This window comes from Schistocerca gregaria, chromosome 1 (genome assembly GCF_023897955.1).
Source record: "Schistocerca gregaria isolate iqSchGreg1 chromosome 1, iqSchGreg1.2, whole genome shotgun sequence".
NCBI classification, from domain to species: Eukaryota; Metazoa; Arthropoda; class Insecta; order Orthoptera; family Acrididae; genus Schistocerca; species Schistocerca gregaria.
Window position 1 is genome coordinate 766,985,266 of NC_064920.1, and position 25,152 is coordinate 767,010,417.

Sequence of the window (25,152 nt, forward strand, 5' to 3'; positions counted from 1 at the left end):
TGATAATGCTGCAAATTTCATTTTTATTGTCACTGAGGAGTGGTTTGTTGTGAGCAATGTACTGAAGTAGTTCATTGATGATGTAGCTTTTTTCTTTTGTAATTTTGAAGTGTAGCACACTTATCACACCTTTCTTTGGTGCTTGCATCCCAAAAGTTGTACTACATTCTGGTTGCTTAGTTATAAAACATTTATCTTCTAGGCAAATGAGTGTTTCATTGAAGATGCCACCACTGAGTTCGATGGCTAGTTCAGCATGAGCTTGTTGGATTTGGTACAGTATGGCATCATCATATTCTCTTTGAAGGAGTCCCACAGATGTTTTGGATTTGATGGGTTACATGTAGTTCGAATTATGGTGAATAAGTCTCTCATTTGTTCTGCTGAGGCTATGAATGAGGCTTCCTGTAGTGTTAATACCCAGTGGTGGTTGTTTTCCGGTAGTCCTAAGTATTGGCACGCTTCTCTGTATGTCTGGCACGGGTAACCATCAACAGTCTTGAGATCTGTGAAACTTGTTAGTTCCTGTATTTCATGTGGCAATGTCTGGAGGTAGAAAATTTTGTGTTGTTCAGATGTACAGTGTATACTTGGGTTATGGTGATGGCTATCAATATTACTGGATGATCTTCTACTGAAATTCCTTGTTTTTGTTGTTGAAAGATTCTTCTTGTTGTGTTCCATGTATGATAGTAGGGATGTTGACATTACTATAATGTTTTTGCGAAAGGCTCCATTTGGCACACTGGTGAAAAGCTTTTAATGTTGTGTTTTGGGGTTGTTCAATTGTAATTTTTCTGGCAATGTCTTTTATGAAGTAAATTCTCTGTCCATTGTCCGAACGTACAGCTCGATGTTGCACAGCTGGTTCACATTCTTATATGAGAAAACCAAAAATTGGCCAAGCTGCTTCGTTACTGGTGATGTATCTTCCTATTTGGTACAAGAGGATCTCATCATTTCTATTTTGTTGTTCACTGTCTTTGGCTATTTGAAACACAGCTATGTCACTGCCTTTGTTCATATACAGAAATATTTGATGGATTTCACTGAACTGCAGATTCTATGTTTATCTGTGTTTGGAATGTTTTGGAAAGTACTGTGTTATATGGTACTACCCAACGATAGCTATTTCCAGTTCATTGCTGCCTTGTATTCATATTTTGCTGTGAAGCCACTGTTTTCAGGTAGTTATCTTCTTTATTTGGCATAGCCATTAACCCCAATTTTTGTCTCGTCCAGTAGTGGTGTGGCATATTTTTTTGTACATTTGACATCACTCATACATTGTGAGATGGGGTTTTAATGGCCTGCATGGTCCAAGAATCATGTTATTTACTACTATGTCATATAGTTCTGGATCTTCTCGTGAATTGAGAAATTCAGCTTGGATTATTTTGTAAATATCTGTGGGATGAATTCTGTGATGCAGCCATAAGAGATGAATGAGCCAGTCCTCATTTGTGCCATCTGATTGTTTACATCCAGCATTTAACAGCTCCAAAGCTGTAGTATTTCATGGTGACATCAATAAATCTTATTTGTTTTTGTCGGAAAAATTGGGATATTATGCCGTGTCAATGCATAGGGGCTTGTCTGTATCTTAGATGTACTTTGATTTATGCCCACAAAGAGTTGCATGTAAGTGTTATGGAGAAGTCATGTCGTCCATATTTTCTTATGTACGTCATTGCATATTGAATGTATTTGTGCATGTCTTGGACTTCCTACATATGATGAGAGTAAGATTACCATTGTTCCAATGTCATCAATGTTTCCTTCAGTTATGATTGAACCTCGAAGGTAGATGTATTCTTCCATGTGTAGTTCCTTGTGATCCAGTCTTGTCTTAAGTATCCATTCAACTTCTATTTTTGCATACATATCTTCCAGGAATTGTTGGAATAAATGGCAAGTGCTGAGAATGTGATTGTATGTTTCATTGCCTCTGATCATTAAGCAGTAAGCATAGAACTCCTTGGAAGTGACTTCTTTGTTTGTTTCTACACCTGTTACAGCTTGGATTTATTTCATATTACAATGACATCCATCCTCTCCATGCAGAAATACTAATGGATATTGGAGGGCACCATACAAACCGCATGTTTCTGCAATGCGTTGTAGTCCTCCTCTTCTTCACTGTACAATTATGTCATGGCTTATGTTTTCATTGTCCACAATTATGATAGTGACTTCGTCTATCTGAGGAGCATTAAATCAATGTTTATGTTCTCTGAGTGGTCTTTAGTTGGCTCGGCTTATAACTTTATAGTCATCAGAAATCATTCGGGCTAGTGCTGTTTTGAAAATGTGAATCAGTTTATTGTATCTGTGTAAGATCCTCTGTAGATCTTGGTTTACTACTCTTGTCAGTCCATTCATATTTGTGCATCGTTGATCAACTGCTGTTTCTTCATTTCTGATTAAATATACTTGCAGAAATATATGGTCTTCATTGGATAGGATAATGGTAGTAATGACATCATGTTGTGATAGATTTGTCCTTGGACGGGGGGAAATTTTTTTTAGAAAAACCATCTTTATTAATGTTGATCGAAGTGACACCAAAAGAAGTCATTTGGAAGCAGATGTTGTAAGCTTTTATATTCTGAAGCTAGTGTTTTGATTTTGCAGTTTCCCTGGTCATGTAATGTAAAACTTCCTGTGAAGGTGCTTCTAGTGGTGATAATCGAATTTTTCCTTTCATGCAACAGAGGCCTTGTGTTTCTCTACTGATTTTTTTTTTTTTTCACATTGCAAAACTGGCAGATGTCATATGTTTTTTCCAATTACAATGTGTTTGTGTTTGTTACATTCTTTTGTTGGGCTGTAGTGGAATGCTTCATTTGTTAGGTTGTACTGATAGCTTGTCCTCGTCTGCATTTCTTGTAGGGTGATATTTTCGTGGATGGCTTGAGTTCGCTATTGTTTATTGTAAGATTGTGTTATAATTCTTGGTTCTTCAAACCATTCATTTTGTCATTCTTTAGTTTCTCTGCTTCTCATGGTGGTCATTGTCGCTTGTTGGAAATGTAAATGAGCATCCGTTTCATTTTTTTGCTAAATGTGCTTCACACTCTTCATCTGTCTCATTTTTCTCTGTTCTTTTAGTTACTGCCATTTTGCTACAGAACTAGCAAGATCTCCTCCTCTTTTACATTTGTGTATTGTCTAAAATAAAAATCAAATCAACTTTTTATTAACAAGTACACTTTATACATTTTTCACATTTCATTTTCGATTTATATTCAGTCACTCTGCCACTTTGACTACTCACACTTCGTTGTTTGTTTTTATTCACTCACTGCATTACTTTTTTGGTTCCTTCCTTCGTCATTGATAAGAAACTGATGTTGAACCCATGATGGGACTTGCTCTATATACCCCTACCAATGGGTGGTAGCACCACCAGCGGCAAATTTCAGAACATACCAAAATGGCTTTGAATGGTCCACACTGTTTCACACCATTCCAAAACATTTGAGAGTGTTCTGGAATGTTCCACAATGTTCTTGGATGTTCCCAAACATTCTGGAATCTTCCCAAATGTTCCAGAGTATTCCTAAACATTCCGGATCATTTTGGAACATTCTGGAATGTTGTGGAATGCTGTCGAATGATCTAGAGTGTTCTAGAAATATCTACAGGGTGAAACTTCCCAGCGCTTATATCTTCAAAAGCAAGACCATCAGATAAAAATGGATGGAGCATAGGGGGCTACCACACCATATAACTCCCCTGATTGTACCAGGACTAGTTTCTTGAGTTTTCACAGCACACAAACTGTACATTTATTTTTATAATATATATTGAGTACTGATTAGTATTGCTGACTTTAGGGAAAACATGGTTTAAATTAGTACTTATGACATCACTCTTTTCATTAACTGTTTTGAATTTTTTTTTCTTAGCGCATGCTCTATTCCAATACGATGTAGTGTTAAAAATGATAAAGACACCAACTGACAGTAACCTAAAGATTTCTATGTAGTAAAGTGACATATATTTAGTTGTTATTCTTCCTACCTGTCCTTCATGGTAGATGACATGCATGTAAGGCTGCACATTTCTCTCCCAATAGAGGACTTAGAGGGAAGACTTCCCAGTGGAATATCAACACTGAGTACTGGTCGTTTTGCTGGCCCTTTTGTGTCATAAAGACGTACCTGCAAATCATATATAGTAATAGTGAATTTGATGAAGTGCAAAACAAACAGAATTGCAGTTTTTAAAATTAGTATAACAAGAGCTTAATTGTTTACCTGTCCATATTTTGTACAAACAGCCACACTGCGGTCACCATCTGGTAGAAAAACAAGATCAGATGGCCAAATTGGAACTTGCAGCTCAAGCTCATTCTTTCTTACCTAAAAAGCAGTAAGTATATTACACTAATTGTTAGGATTGCAAAAGGTGAATCTACTAAGAACAGACAGACAAAAGATAGTGTAGTGAGTTACAGTCTGCTATCCTCTTGAGTAAATGTATGTCACATCACATATAGTAAATAATTGAGGAGTAAAGGTAACAACTCACCGAACTGTAAAAGTGTTGTGTCACGTGCAAGGGTGACAGCTCCCACCCCTCCCCCTCAAATGCTCAACCACACAGTGGAGACTGAGACCAGGAAGATTACGGGCATGAAGGATATGCTGTACGGATAAATCCCAGCTAAGTAGTTCACAAAAGTTAGTGCTGAGGGGAAGTAGACAGATAACACAGGTTTTGAAGTAGCCATTGAAATCAAGCATGTTGTGCTCAAGGGCATATTGTCTGCTCTTGGCCACAGTTTGGCATTGGCCATTTATTTGAGTGGCTAGTTGGTTGGTGGCCATGCCCACAAAAATGCTATTCAGAAGTTGCAGCAGGGCTGATATATGTCATGGCCTCTTTAACAGTTGGCCTTGCTTCTGACACGATAGGATAAGCCTGTGATGGGTTGGAGTAGGATGTGCTGGGTGAGGGAACCAGGCAGGTCATGCAGCTTGGTCTCGACAGTGACATGAACCATGTGGCATGGGATCAGCATAGGATGGACCAGAATATTGTGTAGGTTGAGTGAGCATCAGAATATCATTTGAGGAGGAGCAGGGAGGTTTGTACATATGAGTCCTTAATTTCTGGGCATGATGACAGATAGTCGAAGTGTTGGCAAAGGATATGGTTCAGTCGCTCTAATCTGGGATGAATTTGGGTGATGTGGGAGGTGCTCCCCTTCTCTCCTGTTCGCTTACCTTTATTCCTAAATTATTTACATTCTGCCAAAACTTTCCATCACCTATATTACAATGATAGACTGAATATTAAATGGTAAGACTGACATAAGGTCCTTAAGTGTCCGCCCTGATAGTTAAGTTGTCAGCGTGACAGATTGCCATCCTAAGGGCCCGGTTTCGATTCGCGGCTGGGTCGGAGATTTTCTCCGCTCAGGGACTGGGTGTTGTGTTGTCTTCATCATCATTTCATCACCATCCGGTGCGCAGGTCGCCCAATGTGGCGTCGAATGTAATAAGACGTGCACCAAGGCGACTGGACCTGCCCTGCAAGGGGCCTCCCGGCCAATGACGCCAAATGCTCATTTCCAGTTTCCAAGGTCCTAAGTTCTTTAAGTAAAAAGACCAATGCAGAAGTCAACATACAACAGCGTCTAGAAAAGTAAGAAAGAAAAAAAGTCCACAGTGGCAACAATGTAGGTCTGGAGCAAAAGATGAAGTTTTCAGAAAAAATGCCTCATTAAACAAGAACCATGGAGAGTCTGTATTACAAACTCAGTATATTACCAAACAGTGAGAAAGTTGTACCTTGTACTAATGAATGATGGCACTGGAAACATTGCATCAACTGGTGTTCAAAAAGGAAATACCACTTTTGATGGATAACAATGGTAACTGTGGGCAAAAATTTGTGTCATTAAAATCATAATTAATAATTAATTTGGTATTGGAGGGAAGTGTGTGGGCTAAAAATTGTAGTGTGTCCAAGGTTTGACTATAGTAAAGAGGTTCAAATTCATGTCAGCTGCAGTAGTTACGCAGAGATAAAGAGACTTACGCAAGACAGACTAGCATGGTGAGCTGCATGAAGCCAGTTTCAGAATAAGGACCACAACAATAATATTACTTTCAGACGAGTTGAGACAGGAAACATGGAGGAAGATTTATGATTTCACACCTGCTTAAACACAACTGTCAAAAGTCAGGAAAATAAAACAGAGATTCACACACTGATGTCTTCTTTACGTACATCAGTGATGAGAAAATAGTTATATTACTGGATGACCTGAAATCATTGCTTAAATTCATACAAAAGATGAAACATTTGCTTTTTCATATTGTCCACTAAGAAAATACTGTACAGATTAAATAAAAGTGCAGCAACTAATTAGTAGGAAAGGTTGTGGGTTTTACAGAAAAATTTTGTGGGAGAGATGAGTGTCAGAGGTTACCAAATCAGATGATCTTCCAACACAATGTTCAAAAGGCCTCACTTTTACTATGGGCAGATCAATTATTCTGGGAAGTGAACTTTTTTTGTGGAAACTTCCTGTTTGGGACATTATTCAATGTGGATTGTTTTGAAGAGAAGTACAGTCACATTACATTTTGTGAATGAAGGACCAAACTCCTTATAAACATTTAGTAACTTCTCTTAAACTTTCCAATACAGAGAATCTGATGACAGCATGGTATTTCAGTCTATCAATAGGAACAAAACTCATGCAACATAACTACTTTAATAAGCAGTATAAACAAATATACTCTACAGACTGTGGTGACACTTGACATGCGTAATTGCATAACATAGCAACATTTAAAAACAATTATTGGATATCAAAGTCATCTCTAGTCCATGCTGAGAACATTTCCCTTTGTCCTTATTATCAATTATGTTATAACAAACATAAGCTCAACAGCAACAGCTGATTCTCTCTCTCTCTCTCTCTCTCTCTCTCTCTCTCTCTCTCTCTCTCTCTCTGTAGGTGTGTCAAATGTGATCATTATTCATCACATTTTATTAACTGAGAGATTCTTAGAAATGTTGTTGTTATTGTTGTTGTTGTTGTCGTCGTCTTCAGTCCAGAGACTGGTTTGTTGCAGCTCTCCCTGCTACGCTAACCTGTGCAAGCTGCTTAATCTCCCAGTACCTACAGCAACCTACATCCTTCTGAATCTGTTTAGTGCATTCATCTCCTGGTCTCCCTCTACGATTTTTACCCTCCACGCTGCCCTCCAATACTAAATTGGTGATCCCTTGATGCCTCAGAATATGTCCTACCAACCGATTCCTTCTTCTAGTCAAGTTGTGCCACAAATTTCTCTTCTCCCCAATTCTATTCAATACCTCCTCATTAGTTAAGTGATCTACCCATCTAATCTTCAGCATTCTTCTGTAGAACCACATTTCTAAAGCTTCTATTCTCTTCTTGTCCAAACTATTTATCGTCAATGTTTCACTTCCATAAATGGCAACACTCCATACAAATACTTTCAGAAAGGACTTCCTGACACTTAAATCTATACTAGATGCTAACAAATTTCTCTTCTTCAGAAACACTTTCCTTGCTATTGCCAGTCTACATTTTATATTCTCTCTACTTTGACCATCATCAGTTATTTTGCTCCACAAATAGCAGAACTCATTTACTACTTTAAGGGTTTCATTTCCTAATCTAATTCCTTCAGCATCGTCCAATTTAATTCAACTAAATTCCATTATCCTCTTTTTGCTTTTGTTGATGTTCATCTTATATCTATATCTACATCTACATGATTACTCTGCAGTTCACATTTAAGTGCTTGGCAGAGGGTTCATCGAACCACAATCATTCTATCTCTCTACCATTCCACTCCCGAACAGCGCGCGGGAAAAACGAACACCTAAACCTTTCTGTTCGAGCTCATATTTCTCTTATTTTATTTTGATGATCATTCCTACCTATGTAGGATGGGCTCAACAAAATATTTTCGCATTTGGAAGAGAAAGTTGGTGATTGAAATTTCGTAAATAGATCTCGCCGCGACAAAAAATGTCTTTGCTTTAATGACTTCCATCCCAACTTGCTTATCATATCTGCCACACTCTCCCCTATTACGTGACAATACAAAACGAGCTGCCCTTTTCTGCACCCTTTCGATGTCCTCTGTCAATCCCACCTGGTAAGGATCCCACACTGCGCACCAATTTTCCAACGGAGGACAAACGAGTGTAGTGTAAGCTGTCTCTTTAGTGGACTTGTTGCATCTTCTAAGTGTCCTGCCAATGAAACGCAACCTTTGGCTCGCCTTCCCCACAATATTATCTATATGGTCTTTCCAACTGAAGTTGTTCGTAATTTTAACACCCAGGTAATTAGTTGAATTGACAGCCTAGGGAATTGTACTATTTATCGAGTAATCAAATTCCAATGAATTTCTTTTGGAACTCATGTGGATCGCCTCACACTTTTCGTTATTTAGCGTCAACCGCCACCTGACACACCATACAGCAATCTTTTCTGAATCGCTTTGCAACTGATACTGGTCTTCGGATGACCTTACTAGATGGTAAATTACAGCATCATCTGCAAAAACCTAAGAGAACTGCTCAGATTGTCACCCAGGTCATTTATATAGATCAGGAACAGCAGAAGTCCCAGGACGCTTCCCTGGGGAACACCTGATATCACTTCAGTTTTACTCGATGATTTGCCGACTATTACTACGAACTGCGTCCTTCCTGACACGAAATCACGAATCCAGTCGCACAACTGAGACAATACCCCATAGGCCAACAGCTTGATTAGAAGTCGCTTGTGAGGAACGGTGTCAAAAGCTTTTTTCCAGAAATCTAGAAATACGGAATCAACTTGAGATCCCCTGTCGATAGCGGCCATTACTTCGTGCGAATAAATAGCTAGCTGCGTTGCACAAGAACAATGTTTTCTGAAACCATGCTGATTACGTATTAATAGATCATTCCCTTCAAGGTGATTCATAATGTTTGAATACATTATATGCTCCAAAACCCTACTGCAAACCGACGTCAATGATATAGGTCTGTAGTTCGATGGATTACTCCTACTACCCTTCTTAAGCACTGGTGCGACCTGCGCAATTTTCCAATCTGTAGGTACAGATTAGTGATAGGCTAAACTGCGATTTTCCGATCAGTGATTTCTGTGAATGCTACTTTTCAGTATCTGTTATTCTTAACTGTGATTTGTCGCAGTTAAGAGTCGCAGTTAAGGAACGTAGGTCGTGTATCCCTCCGCCACTGCTATTTCTGCTACTTCCGCGATTTCTGTGACTTCTGCTACTTCTGTGATTTTTGTGACTTCTGCTACTTCTGTGATTTCTCCTACTTCTGCGATTTCTGTGACTTCTTCTACTTCTGTGATTTCTGTGATTCCTGCAATTTCTGCGACTTACCACCGTATGAAAAAGTTACATCTGCCCACACAGAAAATTATATCTCAACAAACCTGTCATTGGTAAGTAAGTTTTACGTTTGTTCTTCCATTGGCTTTAATCATGTATTAAAGAAACAACTGTGAAAATATTAATAGTGTAATTAATATGTAAGTAGCCATACAGTAGCGTAATAGTTCGTGTTTAGAAAATGAATTCTAACATATTGTTATGTTCACAGGTACCCGAACTACATTTCAGTCAGTAAATTGATAACTCAAAATATCATTGTCAACAGATCTGGAGAAATTTCTACTGCGTCTTTAGACCGTTTTCGTAAGACGAGAGGTTAGTTTCTAAGTGTTTTGATGGACTTAATTACTTCAGTAAGATCGTTCTTGCAAATGTGAAATATACCCTATTGAGTGGCTTTCATTACAGCAAATATTAGCAATCTAGTCTGTCAATTATATTGCTTGTAATCAGTGACAGCAAAAATTGTTTAATAATCCTTGTGATTTTGCAGACACAGTTCTGACTCTTGATTACTGGTGGCTGTACGTATCTATCCACGTCAAGGCTGTTGAGAGAGACTCGTGAAGATTCAAGACAGCTCTTAGAGGATTTGCAGTTTAAAAGTGACATAATTGTGAAATAAGTGTGCAGATGAGTGATTAAACTGTTTTTTTATTGAAGTTGTTATGCGATTTTAAAGGAATAATAAATGTTAAATACAGTGAGTGAATAATGAAAATCTCATTTTCTACATGTTTAAGCCGTCCTGTACCCATAATTTTCCGCTACTTATTTACTAGTAAACACTAGTTGGAGAGTGACATCCCGCCCCCCTCCCCCACCCCTTCTCCACAATTGTGGTGTGACACTGACCTGTAACGCAGCCCAAAGTCTACAATATGCATTTTGAGGCTGTTGATATGAAAGTGGGAAGTACAGATCTTCCAGTTAAATCAGAAATAGCTTAAGTGCAGTACTTGAAAGTAACACAGGAAAAGCTTACTTATGTAGGTGGTAGTAGTGTCGGCAAAAAGTTCTTGTGTGTGAAGTTGCCATGTAGAACACCAAGTATAAAACTTTTCTCCCAAGTCTTGAACTGTGTTGGAATAAAAGTGAGGCTTTCATATGACTCAATAATGCTGTTTTCATTTCACTACACTTATACAGGTGTCTGACTTCTGGTGTGTTAACATTGCAAAGTCCTGTAGGCATGTGGAGTATTAACCAAAACTGTCATACTGGAAGCAGAATCACATTTGTTACGTTACTTAATATTTTCAGGAGAAAAAGGCAATGTTGCTTCTTATTAATATAATTCATTCAGAGTCACAGCTGTGTTTGACCAACCATAACTGATGCTGAATGTGCATGTCGTCATATAATGTGAAGGGCTTATTTCAATAGTGGTACAAGTCCATTACCTCCACTTTTCTGTCTATAATGCATCTGAAATTAATGATCCAAACAAACATTAATAAAGGTTCATTTCTAGCAAGAAGCCATATGCTTGAATATTTCTGGTATCTCAACTGCAGATTTTTCAGTGCTCATTTAACTTTACGACTTCGTATCTCAAAATGAACAAAAATGGACTTGTACCACTAATGAAATAAGTCCTTCATATGCACACACAGCACTATAATCTCGTGAGGCACAAGGCTCTCATAACGAAGTACGTACGTCGTTCAACAGATGGCACTAGGAAAAGAATGTTAAATGCACTTTTTAGTTGCTACTTGCGACTTCTAGCCGCGACTTGTCACTGAAATCACAGAAACCAGTATGGAATTCGGCCAACAGATGGCTCATGGCGTTGAATGTGAAATGCTACTTGCGACTGCTAACTGTGACTGAAATCGCAGTTAGATTTTGTAAAGTTGTTATTGTGATATCTGTGACTTCTCAATCACTGTGATTTCTAACAGATATGCGATTTCCTGCCAACCACTAGTACAGATCTATCGGTGAGCGAGTGGTTGTATATGATTGCTAAGTAGGGATCTATTGTATCAGCGTAATCTGAAAGGAACCTAATCGGTATACAATCTGGACCTGAAGACTTGCCCATATCAAGCGATTTGAGTTGCTTCGCAACCCCTAAGGTATCTACTTCTAAGAAACTCATGCTAGCAGCTGTTCGTGTTTCAAATTCTGGAATATTCCATTTGTCTTCCCTGGTGAAGGAATTTCGGAAAACTGCATTCAATAACTCCGCTTTAGCGGCACTGCGCAGTGAAGGTATTGACTGCGTCTTGCCGCTTGTGTACTTTACATACGACCAGAACTACTTCGGATTTTCTACTAAATTTCGAGACAATGTTTCGTTGTGGAACCTATTAAAGGCATCTCGCATTGAAGTCCGTGCCAAATTTCGCGCGTCTGTAAATTTTAGCCAATTTTCGGGATTTTGCATTCTTCTGAACTTTGCATGCTTTTTTCCGTTGCCTCCGCAACAGCATTCGGACCTGTTTTGTGTACCATGGGGCATCAGTTTCATCTCTTACCAATTTATTAGTTATGAATCTCTCAATTGCTGTTGCTACTATACCTATGAATTTGAGCCACATCTCATCTACATTTGCATAGTCAGTTCGGAAGGAATGGAGATTGTCTCTTAGGAAGGCTTCTATTGAGACTTTATCCGCTTTTTTAAATAAAATTATTTTGAGTTTGTTTCTGGTGGATTTGGAAGAAATGATATTTAGCCTAGCTACAACAACCTTGTGATCACCAATCCCTGTATCAATCATGATGCTGTCTATCAGCTCTGGATTGTTTGTGGCTAAAAGGTCAAGTGTGTGTTCACAACCATTTACAATTCGCGTAGGTTCGTGGACTAACTGCTCGAAATGATTTTCGGAGAAAGCATTTAGGACAATCTCGGAAGATGTTTTCTGCCTACCACCGGTTTTGAACAAGTATTTTTGTCAACATATCAAGGGAAGGTTGAAGTCTCCACCAACTATAACCGTATGAGTGGGGTATTTATTTGTTACGAGACTCAAATTTCCTCTGAAGTGTTCAGCAACTATATCATCGGAGTCTGGGGGTCGGTAGAAGGAGCCAATTATTAACTTAGTTCGGCTGTTAAGTATAACCTCCACCCATACCAATTCGCACGGAATATCTACTTCGACTTCACTACAAGATATACCACTACTGACAGACACAAACTCTCCACGACCAATTCTGCTTAATCTATCTTTCCTGAACACTGTCTGAGACTTTGGAAAAATTTCTGCAGATCTTATTTCAGGCTTTAGCCAGCTTTCTGAGCCTATAACGACTTCAGCTTCTGTGCTTTCTATCAGCGCTTGAAGCTCAGGGACTTTCCCAGCACAACTACAACAATTTACAACTACAATTCTGACTGTTCCTTGATCCAAGAACGTCCTGTATTTGCCATGCACCCTTTGACATTGCAGCCCACCCCGTACTTTCCCGAAGCCTTCTAACCTAAAAAACAGCCCAGTCCATGCCACACAGCCTCCGCTACCCGTGTAGCCACCACCTGAGTGTAGTGAACTCCTGACCTATTCAGCGGAACCTGAAACCCCACCACCCTATGGCGCAAGTCAAGGAATCTGCAGCCAACATGGTCGCAAAACCGTCTGAGCCTCTGATTCAGACCCTCCACCCGGCTCTGCACCCAAGGTCCGCAGTCGATTCTGTCAATGATGCTGCAGATGGTGAGCTCTGACTTATCTCATTAAGCAAGACCGGCAGCCTTCACCAAATCAGATAGCTGCTGGAATCCAGAGAGAATTTCCTCAGATCCAAAGTGACACACATCATTAACGCCGACATGTGCCATCACCTGCAGCTGGCTGCACCCTGTGCTCTTCATGGCATCCGGAAGGACCCTTTCCACATCAGGAATAACTCCACCCAGAATGTACACGGAGTGCACACTGGATTTCTTCCCCTCTCTAGCCGCCATATCCCGAAGAGGCCCCATTACGCGCCTAACATTGGAGCTCCCAACTACCAATAAGCCCAACCTCTGAAACAGGGCAGGCAGCTGCATCTGGCTCAGCAAGAGACAGTACATGAAACGTGTTTGTCAGACGCACCGGGGAGGCTTTCTAATCAGCCTCCGGGGATGTCTTTCACTGTCTGCCACGCCTTGGAACGACTTCCCAATCAACCACAAGCGAGGGTTCAGCCCCACCGGGGCAACCACAGCGGCAGACCGATCTGGGGACAGACGGGACGAGGTTGACATCCCGTGATACCCAAGTCCGGCTCCTGCAGCTGTGAGTGAAGGGATGCCAACTCAGCCGTCATCCGAACACAGCAATCACAGTCCCTGTCCATTCTAATCGACGTTGAACAACAGTTACTGAAACAAGAGTCCGTGCCTAGATAACGCAAGGGCAACACGCAAAGAATGTATGAACTAACCTGTACAAATGCCTAACGACTGCGCTACAATCTGCCTGAATTTACGATTACAGTAACTAAAACTCAAAATTATGCCTCCTATACGAAACTCTCACGCAATTTAAGTAAAAATCTACGAAATAAACACAGAAAAGAAGCTGTATACGAATCTTTCTGCGCTTTATTAGAAATACAAGTTTTTTTTTTTCTCTTTTCAGATTAAATCTTTATGAAGAGTTAATTCAATGTAAAACTCGGCAAACTTTTCAATGTTGCTGTTTTCCCCAAACCAAATGTGTTCTACATAATCTAAGGTCCTAAGTACTGCAATACTGAATTCTTGAACTGTCTCATTCTCTCTTTTCTGCTGCCATATTTAAATAATAATAATAATAATAATAATAATAATAATAATAATAATAATATCAGCAGAGACCATGTGCAACACTGCAGATTTTTGAATGCATACAGCTCTATAGATAGACCATCTCTTATCCAGGAACTAGAAGAGAGGGGACTTGATTAGAAAATAGAGAACATTATCAGGCAGACACTAACAAATGCCACATCCAAAATTTAATTTACATTAGAGTTATCAGAGTCCTTCAAGGTTAGGACAAGAGTGAGACAGGGCAATGGTATTTAACCATTACTGTTCAATATATTATTACATAAAGCTGTCAGGGAATGGGAAAAAGAACTGAAGATACAGGGACTTTACAAATCAATCAGGCTAGGAAGGAAAACAAATGACCTAGATATTGGCTGTCTGAGACTGGCTGATGATCTGGTAATACTCACAGATAACAGAGAAACTAGAATAAAACAAATCTAGGTCCTGCAAGAGAAGGCTGAAAAGGTCAGAATATAGATCACCTTCAGTAAAACAGAACACATGTCAAACTAAAAAGATAATGGCAAAATGTTGAGAGATCAGGAGAGTTCACAAATGATACAGGCAAATGGAATAGATAAAGAAGTGGACTTATAGAGAAATCAAACGATGACTAGAGCATTGTGGAAGAATGGCAACATTTACAATAAATCATGCTTAGAATGTAATGTAAAAGTGAGGCATTACAATACTCCATCAAGCCATTAACCTTACAGCATCAGAAATGCTGGTCATGGATTGGAAATATGCATTAAAAAATATCAAGAAACTCGATATAAGAATCAGTCAAAATACTACAGCCCAATATGAGAGAACAAGGGTACAGACTGCAGAGAAGACAGGGGACCGAGCAGATATCTAACATACTATGTAACGTGAAGAAACATCAATTGAAATTTTACGGGTATATCTAAAGAATGCCAGACACCCAACAAACTAAACAGATCTTGGAGTACACAGGAAGCATTAAGAACATAAAGTGGATCACCGAAGTCAAAAAAGTCCTGGTATAACACACTCAGAAATATGGAAGACAGACAAAGATTCGACAAAGATTCAACCAGAAACTTCTCAAGTGGAAACTAAGCAAAAAGAGCAAGAGATTCAAGACAGGAAAAACTTGATTGGAAGAAAGGAAGAAAATGCACAGCACAAAGATGAAAGAAGAATGGTGCCTAAGAAAAACTCACATGAAGTAGATGCTTCATGCTGTCATCTAGTGGCCTTGTAGGTGTGACTTTACTGCACCTTAGTAAGTAGAAGGCTTTTGTATCTTCCTTCGCAAATCATGTAGTACCACTGACAGACACTTACAAAAGTAAAGTGTCTGTCAGCAGTACTAGCTTGCATCTACTCGAAACAGTTATGTACATGCTAAGGTTATGTAACAACATGTACAAGCATATTGAGGCTCATGACTCAGTTCATATGCACTGATTGATAGCTATACTGTTGCTGAAATTTAGATCTGCAATTAAGTACAGACTGAATTGTGACTGACTGCTGACTTCCTTCCTGTTTGAATTACATCACATTCCCTGTGCACAATGGTTACAATGGAATCCAACCTGATGACTCCAAAACAGTTTACTTGGGAAATCAAAATGTTGTGGCATTAATGACATCTTATCAGACATTTATTCAGTCTTGTCTTCATACCAGAAACCAGATATCATAACATCATTAGCATTTAGCCACTAGCAATACCAAGCAAGCATTGCAACAACACTTTTTAAAAAGCAGATAGATAATTATAGTTTCTAGGCACTGGCTGGATCTGCTTGGAACCTACGCCTTTCTGTTTCCTACCATCTTCCTACCTACAGCCTAATCCAGTTTTCGCCTTTCTTTTCCACACAGTCCTTCACTCCTTCCAGCTGTCTGTCTCTTGGTATTCCTCTTGATATTTTCCCTTTCCTTTTCATCTCTCTTATCTTCCTGGGTATCCTCTTCTGCTCCATTCACTTAACATCTCCAGGTCATCAAAGATTTGATTCCTCAATCCCCTCCTATGATGGTTCCTTCTTTACTAATTCCTTGATACTCTCATTCCTTAACCTATCCCTCTTTGTCTTTCCAATACTAGTTCTCAAGAATTTCATCTCATTAGCTTGTATTTTGCTTCACTCTCTCTTCTTTTCATCACCCAGGTCTCTGAGGCACACATCAGGACTGGAAAATAGCATGTCCGATATATAAACCTTTTGCTGTTTTGAGGGTCATCCTTGCTCCACATATACTCCTATAAAATGCTTCTGCTTGTCTGCAACGCTCATTTATTTCTCTGTCATTTCTTCCATTTTTCTAAACTAAGCTTGCCATGTACTTGAAACTCTCCACTTTTCTCAGTTGTTCTCCACCAATTGTTATTCCAGTTGTGACTCTCCTTCTTCCTAGTTCTAATTATCATTTCACATTTACTTATGATAAATTTCATCTTGTATCCTTCTTCTATTTATTGCCATATGTACAACTGCTCCTATATTTCCTCCTTGTTTCCTCAGATCATCAACTCATCTGCAAACACCAACACTTTCATGTTCCCTTCACCTATTACTTGCACCACTCTGGTTATTATCTCATACATCACCACAATGACGAGCAATAGTGAAAGTGCACATTCCTGCCTAAAGTAATTCTTCTGTTCCACGCAATCTGATCTCTCTGGGAGCTAAATGGTAAGGTTACCAGTGCCTACCACTTTCAAACAGTAACACTACCATCATAAATTTCTTGTATCCTTCATATAGTGTAATATAACTGCTTAAATAAAAAATCGATTAGCCAAGCAGCAGCAAGAGGAAAAAAATGGAAACACACAGGCCTTCAGAGCCAGTGGCTCCTTTTTCTGGCAGAATGATTGCAGGCAAAGGAAGAGGGGCGAAGGAAAAGGATTGGTGAGGTTTATGAAATGAGGAGAGTTACAGAAAAGTTGCACAAAACCCCAGGTTAGGGGAGACTTAACATTTGGGATAAGAACAAAAGACTCCATATAACCTGCTTTTCTACTCCTGCTCTCCAGGGACTTCCATACCTTGTTTCTACATAAACTACAAGAAGCTTTTCCACTGTCCAGGAAGGTCATCAGTAGACCTTTTTATATTCATATTGGTCTTCTGGTAGCTGCCTTACAGCAAAAATAAGAGCTATTGTGAACATCCCTATTCTGAACCCATGTTGTTGTTCTTCCTATATTTTTGCCCGATCCCACGTTTCCAAAATATCTTTGCACAATGGTTCATCAATGTGATTCCCCTACAGTTATTGCACTCTTTTCTATTACCTTTCTTGAAGATTAGGATAATTATTCCCCTTCTTCCACTTTTTTTGGATCCTCTTTTCTTCCCAATCATCTCCACACTCAGCTCATCAAAATCTGGTACCTTCCCTCCTTTCATCTTCCACTTCCCTCCGTGTCACATCCTTTTCTAATAGCAGTTCCTCTCCCTTCCTCCTCAGCCCAGTCTCCTTTCATATTCGAGAGTCCTTCAAGAATACTCCCTCCGCATCTTCAGTTCCTTCTCATTTTCTACCTCTTTGTCACCTTCACTCGCCATTCAAACATTGTACGTTGTATCATTCTGTCTCTTATTTTTAACCATCCCATACAAGACCTTTCTTGAACATTCACTGTCTTCCTCCACCATTCTAGTCCATTTTCCCACAATAGTCTTCTCTCCACTGCTCTTTCTTTCTTGTCTGGTATTCTTCTATTGTCTTTACTGCCCTATTCTGGAACCATACTTCTCCTGCACTATACCTTCATTTCTTCACTCCAGCTTGGTGTTTCCTTCCATTTCTTTTTGTTGGTTGTCCTCTCTCCAACTACTTCTGCCACATTTACTAATGTTCTCTTGAATCTACCCCATTCCACTTCCATGGTTTTTTGTTCATCAATTGGGATTTACTCTATTCCGCTTCCTTCATCTTTCAGCTTCTGTACACTTATGTGGCGATGCTGGTTTTCTATTCCTTTCTTATCCTTAGCCCCTTTCTGGTTAATCAAATCAAAAACTGATTTCATTAGTGTTGAATCCGTAGTTTTCAGGATTGTGGGACTCATTGGTTACACTCCTGATAATATAACCGCTAAAGGTGGAGGCGGCAGTAAAAAGGGGTAATGTGTAAAGCAAAACTCTGGAAGATTTGGAACAATTTCTGCAATACATTGTGCACCCATGACTTCCTGTTTGCTTTAAAATTAGATTGGTATAATTAAGTAACTGAGCAATCTCAGTAATTAGCCAGTATATAAATACGAGGATTGGAACTTTAATAGTGGCAACTATTTATTTACAGCTTGTAGAAAATAGATGTATGTTTCAAAGTTTTACTGACCTTAAAAGTAGTCACCAGCACTGTGTATAACTCATTGCCAGTGATGTGGAAGTCATAGGATACTCTTAGCAGTGCCAGTTGAGTTCAGTTCAAGCGGCGTGGTCTATTGCCCGACGAATTTGTAGCAGTTTTGAAGTGAATGCCATGAAGTGTTTCCTTCAGTTTAGAAATCGAATTGAACTCACGAGGTCTTAAGTCAGGGGAGTGCAGTAGGTGATATGGCACTTAGCAGCCCCATCAGTCAAACAAATCAGTAACAGCTTGCATCCACACACTATCCCGTAAAATGATGTTCAGATCCTGCAGAAAGTGTGACCACTTCTTTTTCTATGCTATTCATTTTTGGAACACAACCTACGACAAGCTTAGAGACAGAAGTGATGACGCTTTCTGCAGGACCTGACCATCATTTTGTAGGACAATGCTCAAGCATCTACAGTGCAAGCTGTTACTGATTTGTTTGACTGATGGGGCTGCTAAGTGCTATACCACCTACTGCACTGCCCTGACTTAAGCCCTCGTGAGTTAACTCGACTTCTAAACTGAAGGAAACACTTCATGGCATTCGCTTCAGAACTGCTACAAATTTGTTGGGCAACAGACTGCGGCACTCGAACTGTGAACACAACTGGCACTGCTAAGAGTATCTTACGACTTCCGCATCGCCGGCAATGGGTTATACACAATGCTGGTGACTACTTTGAAGGTCAGTAAAACTTTGAAACGAGTATCTATTTTGTACGAGCTATAAATAAGTAGTTGCCACTATTAAAATTACAATCCTTGTAATTGCAGAAGGTGAAAAGTTAGATCCAGTGCCTGAAAACACTGAGCTATGAGCCCTACGATTAGCAGTTTGACACTAGCTGGATAACAAGTAATTTTTGTCTAGAAAATATCTTGCAAAGAGTAATGATTGCTCCCACACCTATTTGTTACCTTTATTGCACAAAGGCTTGATACAACTATAGCAATTTGCTCTTGGCAGCTATCTTCACACAAACATGACTGCAAAGATTCTATTTACCCACAGAAGAATGTCATTTGTGAGATGTTAGAGGAAAGCATACAAATCATCTTTGTTTTCTTGATGATAACATTTTAATATACAGTATTTTCCATGGGTTATCTCACTCTTCTGCAAATATATTTTGCCCATTATTTGTTTCAAAATAGTTTATTGCTCAAAATACTTAAGTATATGCCTGAAAGGACAACAGAAAAATATGGAACTAAAACAGATGCTGTGTGGGAACAAAGTTTTAGGTTCCTATCCTTTAGCAGCCAAGGAAAAATTTTGGAATGTAATAGAAAGGAATATTGGGGTCTAATGTACCATCGACAAGGAGGCCATTAGCAACAGAGCACAATGTTGGATTAGGGAAGGGCATGGAAGGATATCGTATCCTGACCAACATTACAATGAATTTTGGGCACAAGCTAAAAGTGCAGTCAGTTCTCTATGTGTATTGCTATAGCTCTAACTGGTTCTTGCCGAGTGTTACTTAAACACTGTGTTCAAATTGTTAATGCTTCCCTGGAATAAATCTATGTTCAGTCTACTGGCCATGTTGTACTTATACCAAATTACAACATGATTGGCGACGAGTGTGGTCCTGTTCTCCATGCGAATTTCTACTCTGGTTGGTACTCCTTTTATTCTCACACTGGCTGGTGGTGTTACAAAGGGCATTTTACTTCAACTTATCGAAAAGCAAGAATCATTTGAGACAGTGTAGCGCTATCAATCACAGGCACTGTAAAATCAAACTATTGCCAAGAATGTACCAATTTCTATGTCAATTCACCCTTATGCAGGATCATCCATCTTCTGTAACATTTGAACAAATACGCAAACTTCTTTCAAAATGCTGCTGTAAGCGCACCCATATTATTGCATCCCGGGTTGAGTTTTACCGCTGTAGGAAGCAACCATATCAATTCTATCGAGCATGGGTGGCTGAACTCCACGGCTTACATCGCCGTCTTCATATTACGTCCGATGTGCATAAAGAACCATATAGTGTGAAAACCCATCCCTCCCCAAGTTTTAGATATTGCAGAGTCATTTGAGATGTCACAAGCTGTGGGTAACCAAACTGAGTCATGGTGTGAGGTACCAGTAATCCAACCCTCTCCACCCCACCACACGCTATATAGTTCGCAGGGGCATAATATGGTGGCAGCAGTCCTCACAGCATCACAGCGTCGAGGCGGCTGGCCTCACTCCCAGCAGCAGCTGCACTGACAAAGTAAACAGTAACATACACATTGCACACTCCTTTCCTCCCATTACTGTTTCATTAAGCATGCACACCCAGGCTCTCCAAAACACTGGGCTACACGTCATAACTGAATCAAAAAAGATCACATTGCTTCTGTTTGTAATGCAAAAATTCAGCACACCAATCCTGATGCAGATATGGACTAAACATTGTATCAGCTATTTCTGCCACACCAAACAAGCTTTTCATTGATGTTATGGTTTTTCATTAAGTTCTGCATATGCAAGTGAGTACAAGAGCTGCAGTAACGTTGTCACAAACTTATATGGACTTGGGCTCCCCTTCACTTCTCCCTGTGTTAGAAAAGTTAGTAAACAGCAATAAATAGAGTATTCCTATTCTCCGTATGCCTGCTTAGCTGAGTGGTAATGTGCTTGCCTCCCATGCAACGGGCCCAGGTTCGATTCCCAGCCGGGTTGAAGATTTTCCCCGCCCGTGGACTCGGTGTTGTGTTGTCCTTATCAACATCATCTCATCCCAATCGATGTGCAAGTCACCCAATGTGGCGTCACATGCAATAAGACTTGTAACACTGCACCCGAAGTTCCCCGGATGGGGCCTCCTGGCTAACAATGCCATACAATCATTCATTCATATTCTCTGCCAATTCTCTGCTCCACTGACATACAAGTCAGTAGTCCAATCACTTACATTTCTTGTTGTAGATAACACACATACGGAGAATCTTTTTGGATTAGATCCTTTTAAATGTTTTGGTTTTACCATTTCAGATGAAGTGAATTTAGTGTCTGAACAAGTGCCATATACACAGTTAGATGCATTATGGTGTGAATTTTTCCTCTTCGTTCCCTACTGGATTGGGGTGTCACAACACTTTTCAAGTGCACATTACCATGAAATCTTCAGTGTCACTTTTTCCGGGACTGTCTGGTTCCAATCATACTCAGGCAACAAGTTGAAGATGAATCATATTGCCTCACAGAATCCGGCACTGTTCAGCCTATTGCATCGTGTGGATGGTCTACCCTCTTAGTTATAATAAAGAAACTGTCTCATCGGTTAAACCTCTGTAGTGATTTAAAAGTTTCTGTGAATGCACCATCTATAATGGATGCACCCCTGATACGGCACCCAGATGACCTCTTTGCAAAATCAGGTGGTCAATATTTCTCAAAAATTGACTTGTCGGAATGCCTATTACAACTCCCTTTAGATACAGAGTCACAACTTATGTTAGTTGTCAGTAGTACTTTTGGACTGTACCAATACCTGTGGTTACCTTTTGGAGTCACCAGGATTCCCGCTGTTTTTCAGTGTTTTTGGAACAACTTACAGCGTCTATGCCGGGTTCAGCAAACCATTTAGATAACTTTGTATTTTCCAGCACCTTCACTGTGGAACATTTACCAAATATCTGCGCTTTTTTTTCTATCCTCCAAGTGGTTGGGTTGAAGTGTAATTCAGAAAAATGTCAATTTTTTCAAGCTTCTATTGCTTATCTTGTGTTTGAAGTTTCTCGCAGCAGAAATTTTTGCCTAGGGCAGTGACAATTGCTTAGTCGTAATATGCTTTGCTGCACAAAGGGACTCATTTTCGATGGTCGCCGGCTTGCGAAAACACCCTTTTCCAACCATGCAATCTTGCCGCTTGTGTGCCTCAACAATACAGATAGCTGTACCGTAGGTGCAACCACAATGGAGGGGTATCTGTTGAGATGCCAGACAAACGTGTGGTTCCTTAAGAGGGGCAGCAGCATTTTCAGTAGTTGCAGGGGGCAACAGTCTGGATGGTTGACTGATTTGGTCTTGTAACATCAACCAAAACGGCCTTGCTGTGCTGATACTGGGAATGGCTGAAAGCAGTGGGAATGGTCAAATGATGGTGGCATACTCCTTGGTGAAATATTCTGGTGGTAAAATAGTCCTCCATTCGGATCTCCAGGCAGGGAATATTCAGGAACACGTCGTTATCATGAGAAACAAAACTGGTGTTCTAAGGACTGGAGCATGGAATGTCAGATACCTTAATTACACAGAGAGAACATTTTAAAAAAGGAAAATGGATCAGTTAAAGCTAGATACAGTAAGAATTTGTGAAGTTCGGTGGTGGAAGGAACACGACTTCTGGTCAGGTGAATATAGAGCTATAAATACAAAATCAAAAAGGGGTACTGCATGATGATAATGAATAAAAAATAGGAATGCAGATAAACTAAGATGAACAGCATAGTGAACACATTATTGTAGCCAAGACAGACATGACACCAGACACAATAGCAAAAGTTTATATGCCAACTAGCTCCACAGATGAGGAGGAGACTGAGGAAATGTATAATGATAACAGAAATTGTTCAGATAATTAAAGCAGATGGAAATTTAACAGTCATGGGGGCTGGAATTTGACAGTAGGAAAAGGCAGAGAAGGAAAAGTAGTAGATGAATATGGACTGGGGGAAAGGAATGAAAGAAGAAGCTGCCTGGCAGAATTTTGCACAGAACATAATTTAATCATAACTAGCACTTGGTTTAAGAATCATGACAGAAGGTTGTATACATGGAAGAGAGCTGGAGACACCGTAAGGTTTCAGAATGATAGTATAATGGTTAGACAGAGATTTTGGAATCAGGTTTTAAATTGTAAGACATATCTAGGGGCAAATGTGGACTCTGACCACAATTTATTGGTTATGAACTGCAGATTAAAACTGAAGAAACTGCAAAAGGGGTAGGAATTTAAGAGATGGGATTTGGATAAACTGAAAGAACCAGAGGTTGTAGAGGGTTTCAAAGGGAGCTTTAGAGAATGATTAACAAGAACAGGGGAAAGGAATACAGCAGAAGAAGAATGGGTAGCTTTGAAAGATGAAATACTGAAGGCAGCAGGGGATCAAGTAGGCAAAGGCGAGGGCTAGTAGAAATCCTTCGGTAACACACAAGGTACTGAATTTAATCAATGAAAGGAGAAAATATAAAAAATGCAATAAATGAAGCAGGTGTAAGGAAACACAAACATCTAAAAAATGAGACCAACAGAAAGTGCAAAATGGCTAAGCAGAAATGGCTAGGGGACAAATGTAAGGATGTAAAAGCATACATCACTAGGGGGGAAGAAATATGCTGCCCTCAGGAAAATTAAAGATTTCCTTGGAGAAAAGAGAACTGTCTGCGTGAATATCAAGAGCTCGGATGGAAAACCAGTCCTAAGCAAACAAGGGAAAGCAAATAGGTGGAAGGAGTGTATAGATGGTCTATACAAGAGAGATGCACTTGAGGCCAATATTATGGAAATCAAAGAGGATGTAGATGAAGATGAGAAGAGAATATGATATAGAGTGAAGAATTTGACAAAGCACTGAAAGATGTAAGTCAAAACAAGGCCCCAGGAGTAGACAACATTACATTAGAGCTACTAATAGCCTTGGGAGAGAGAGCCATGACAAAACTCTTCCATCTGGTGAGAAAGATGTATGAGACGTGCAAAATACCCTTAGACTACAAGTAGGATATAAGAATTCCAATTTGAAAGAAAGCATGTGGTGACTGATGTGAAATTGACCGAACTATCAGTTTAATGAGTCAAGGTTGCAAAATACTAACATGTACCTGCATCATTTACAGAAGAATGGAAAAACTGGAAGAAGCTGATCTCGGGAAAGATCAGTTTGGATTAAGGAGAAATGTAGGAACATGTAACGTGATACTGACCCTATGCATTCTCATAGATGATAGCTTCAAGAAGGCAAATCTATGTTTACAGCATTTGTGGGCTTGGAGAAAGCTTTTCACAATGTTGACTGGAATACTCTCTTTCAAATTCTAAAGGTCACAGGGATAAAACACTGGGACCAAAAGGCTATTTACAATTTGTACAGAAATCATAGGGCAATTGTAAGAGCTGGGGGGGCACGAAAGGAAAACAGTGGTTGAGAAGGAAGTGAGACAGGGTTGTAGTTTATCCCTGGTGTTATTCAATCTGTATACTGAGCAAGCAGTAAAGGAAACAAAAGAAAAATTTGGAGTAGGAATTAAGGTCCAGCGAGAATAAATAAAAACTATGAGTTTTGCTGATGACACTGCAATTTTGGCTGAGACAACAAAGGACTTGGAAGAGCAGTTGAACAGAATGGACAGTATCTTGAAAGGAGGATACAAGATGAACATCAACAAAAGCAAAACGAGGGTATTGGAATGTAGTCGAATTAAATCAGGTGATTCTGAGGGAATTACATTAGGAAATGAGACACTTAAAGTAGTAAATGATATTTTGCTATTGGAGAAGCAAAATAACTGATGATGGTTCAAGTAGGGAGGATATAAAATGCAGACTGGCAATGGCAAGAAAAGCATTTCTGAAGAAGAGAAATTTGCTAACATCGAGTACAGAGTTATGC

General features: G+C 39.6%; 1 protein-coding gene across 1 annotated transcript in view; it reads right to left on the reverse strand.

Moving 5' to 3' along the window:
• LOC126268158 (WD repeat-containing protein 74) overlaps nucleotides 1-25,152 on the reverse strand; it is a 116,885-nt gene that overhangs the window by 43,724 nt on the left and 48,009 nt on the right. The window contains exons 4-5 of the mRNA XM_049973712.1: nucleotides 4,263-4,367; nucleotides 4,027-4,166 (exon numbers count right to left, since the gene is read on the reverse strand). Coding sequence (XP_049829669.1) covers nucleotides 4,027-4,166; nucleotides 4,263-4,367 — 245 coding nt within the window. The remainder of the gene's footprint in view (nucleotides 1-4,026; nucleotides 4,167-4,262; nucleotides 4,368-25,152) is intronic.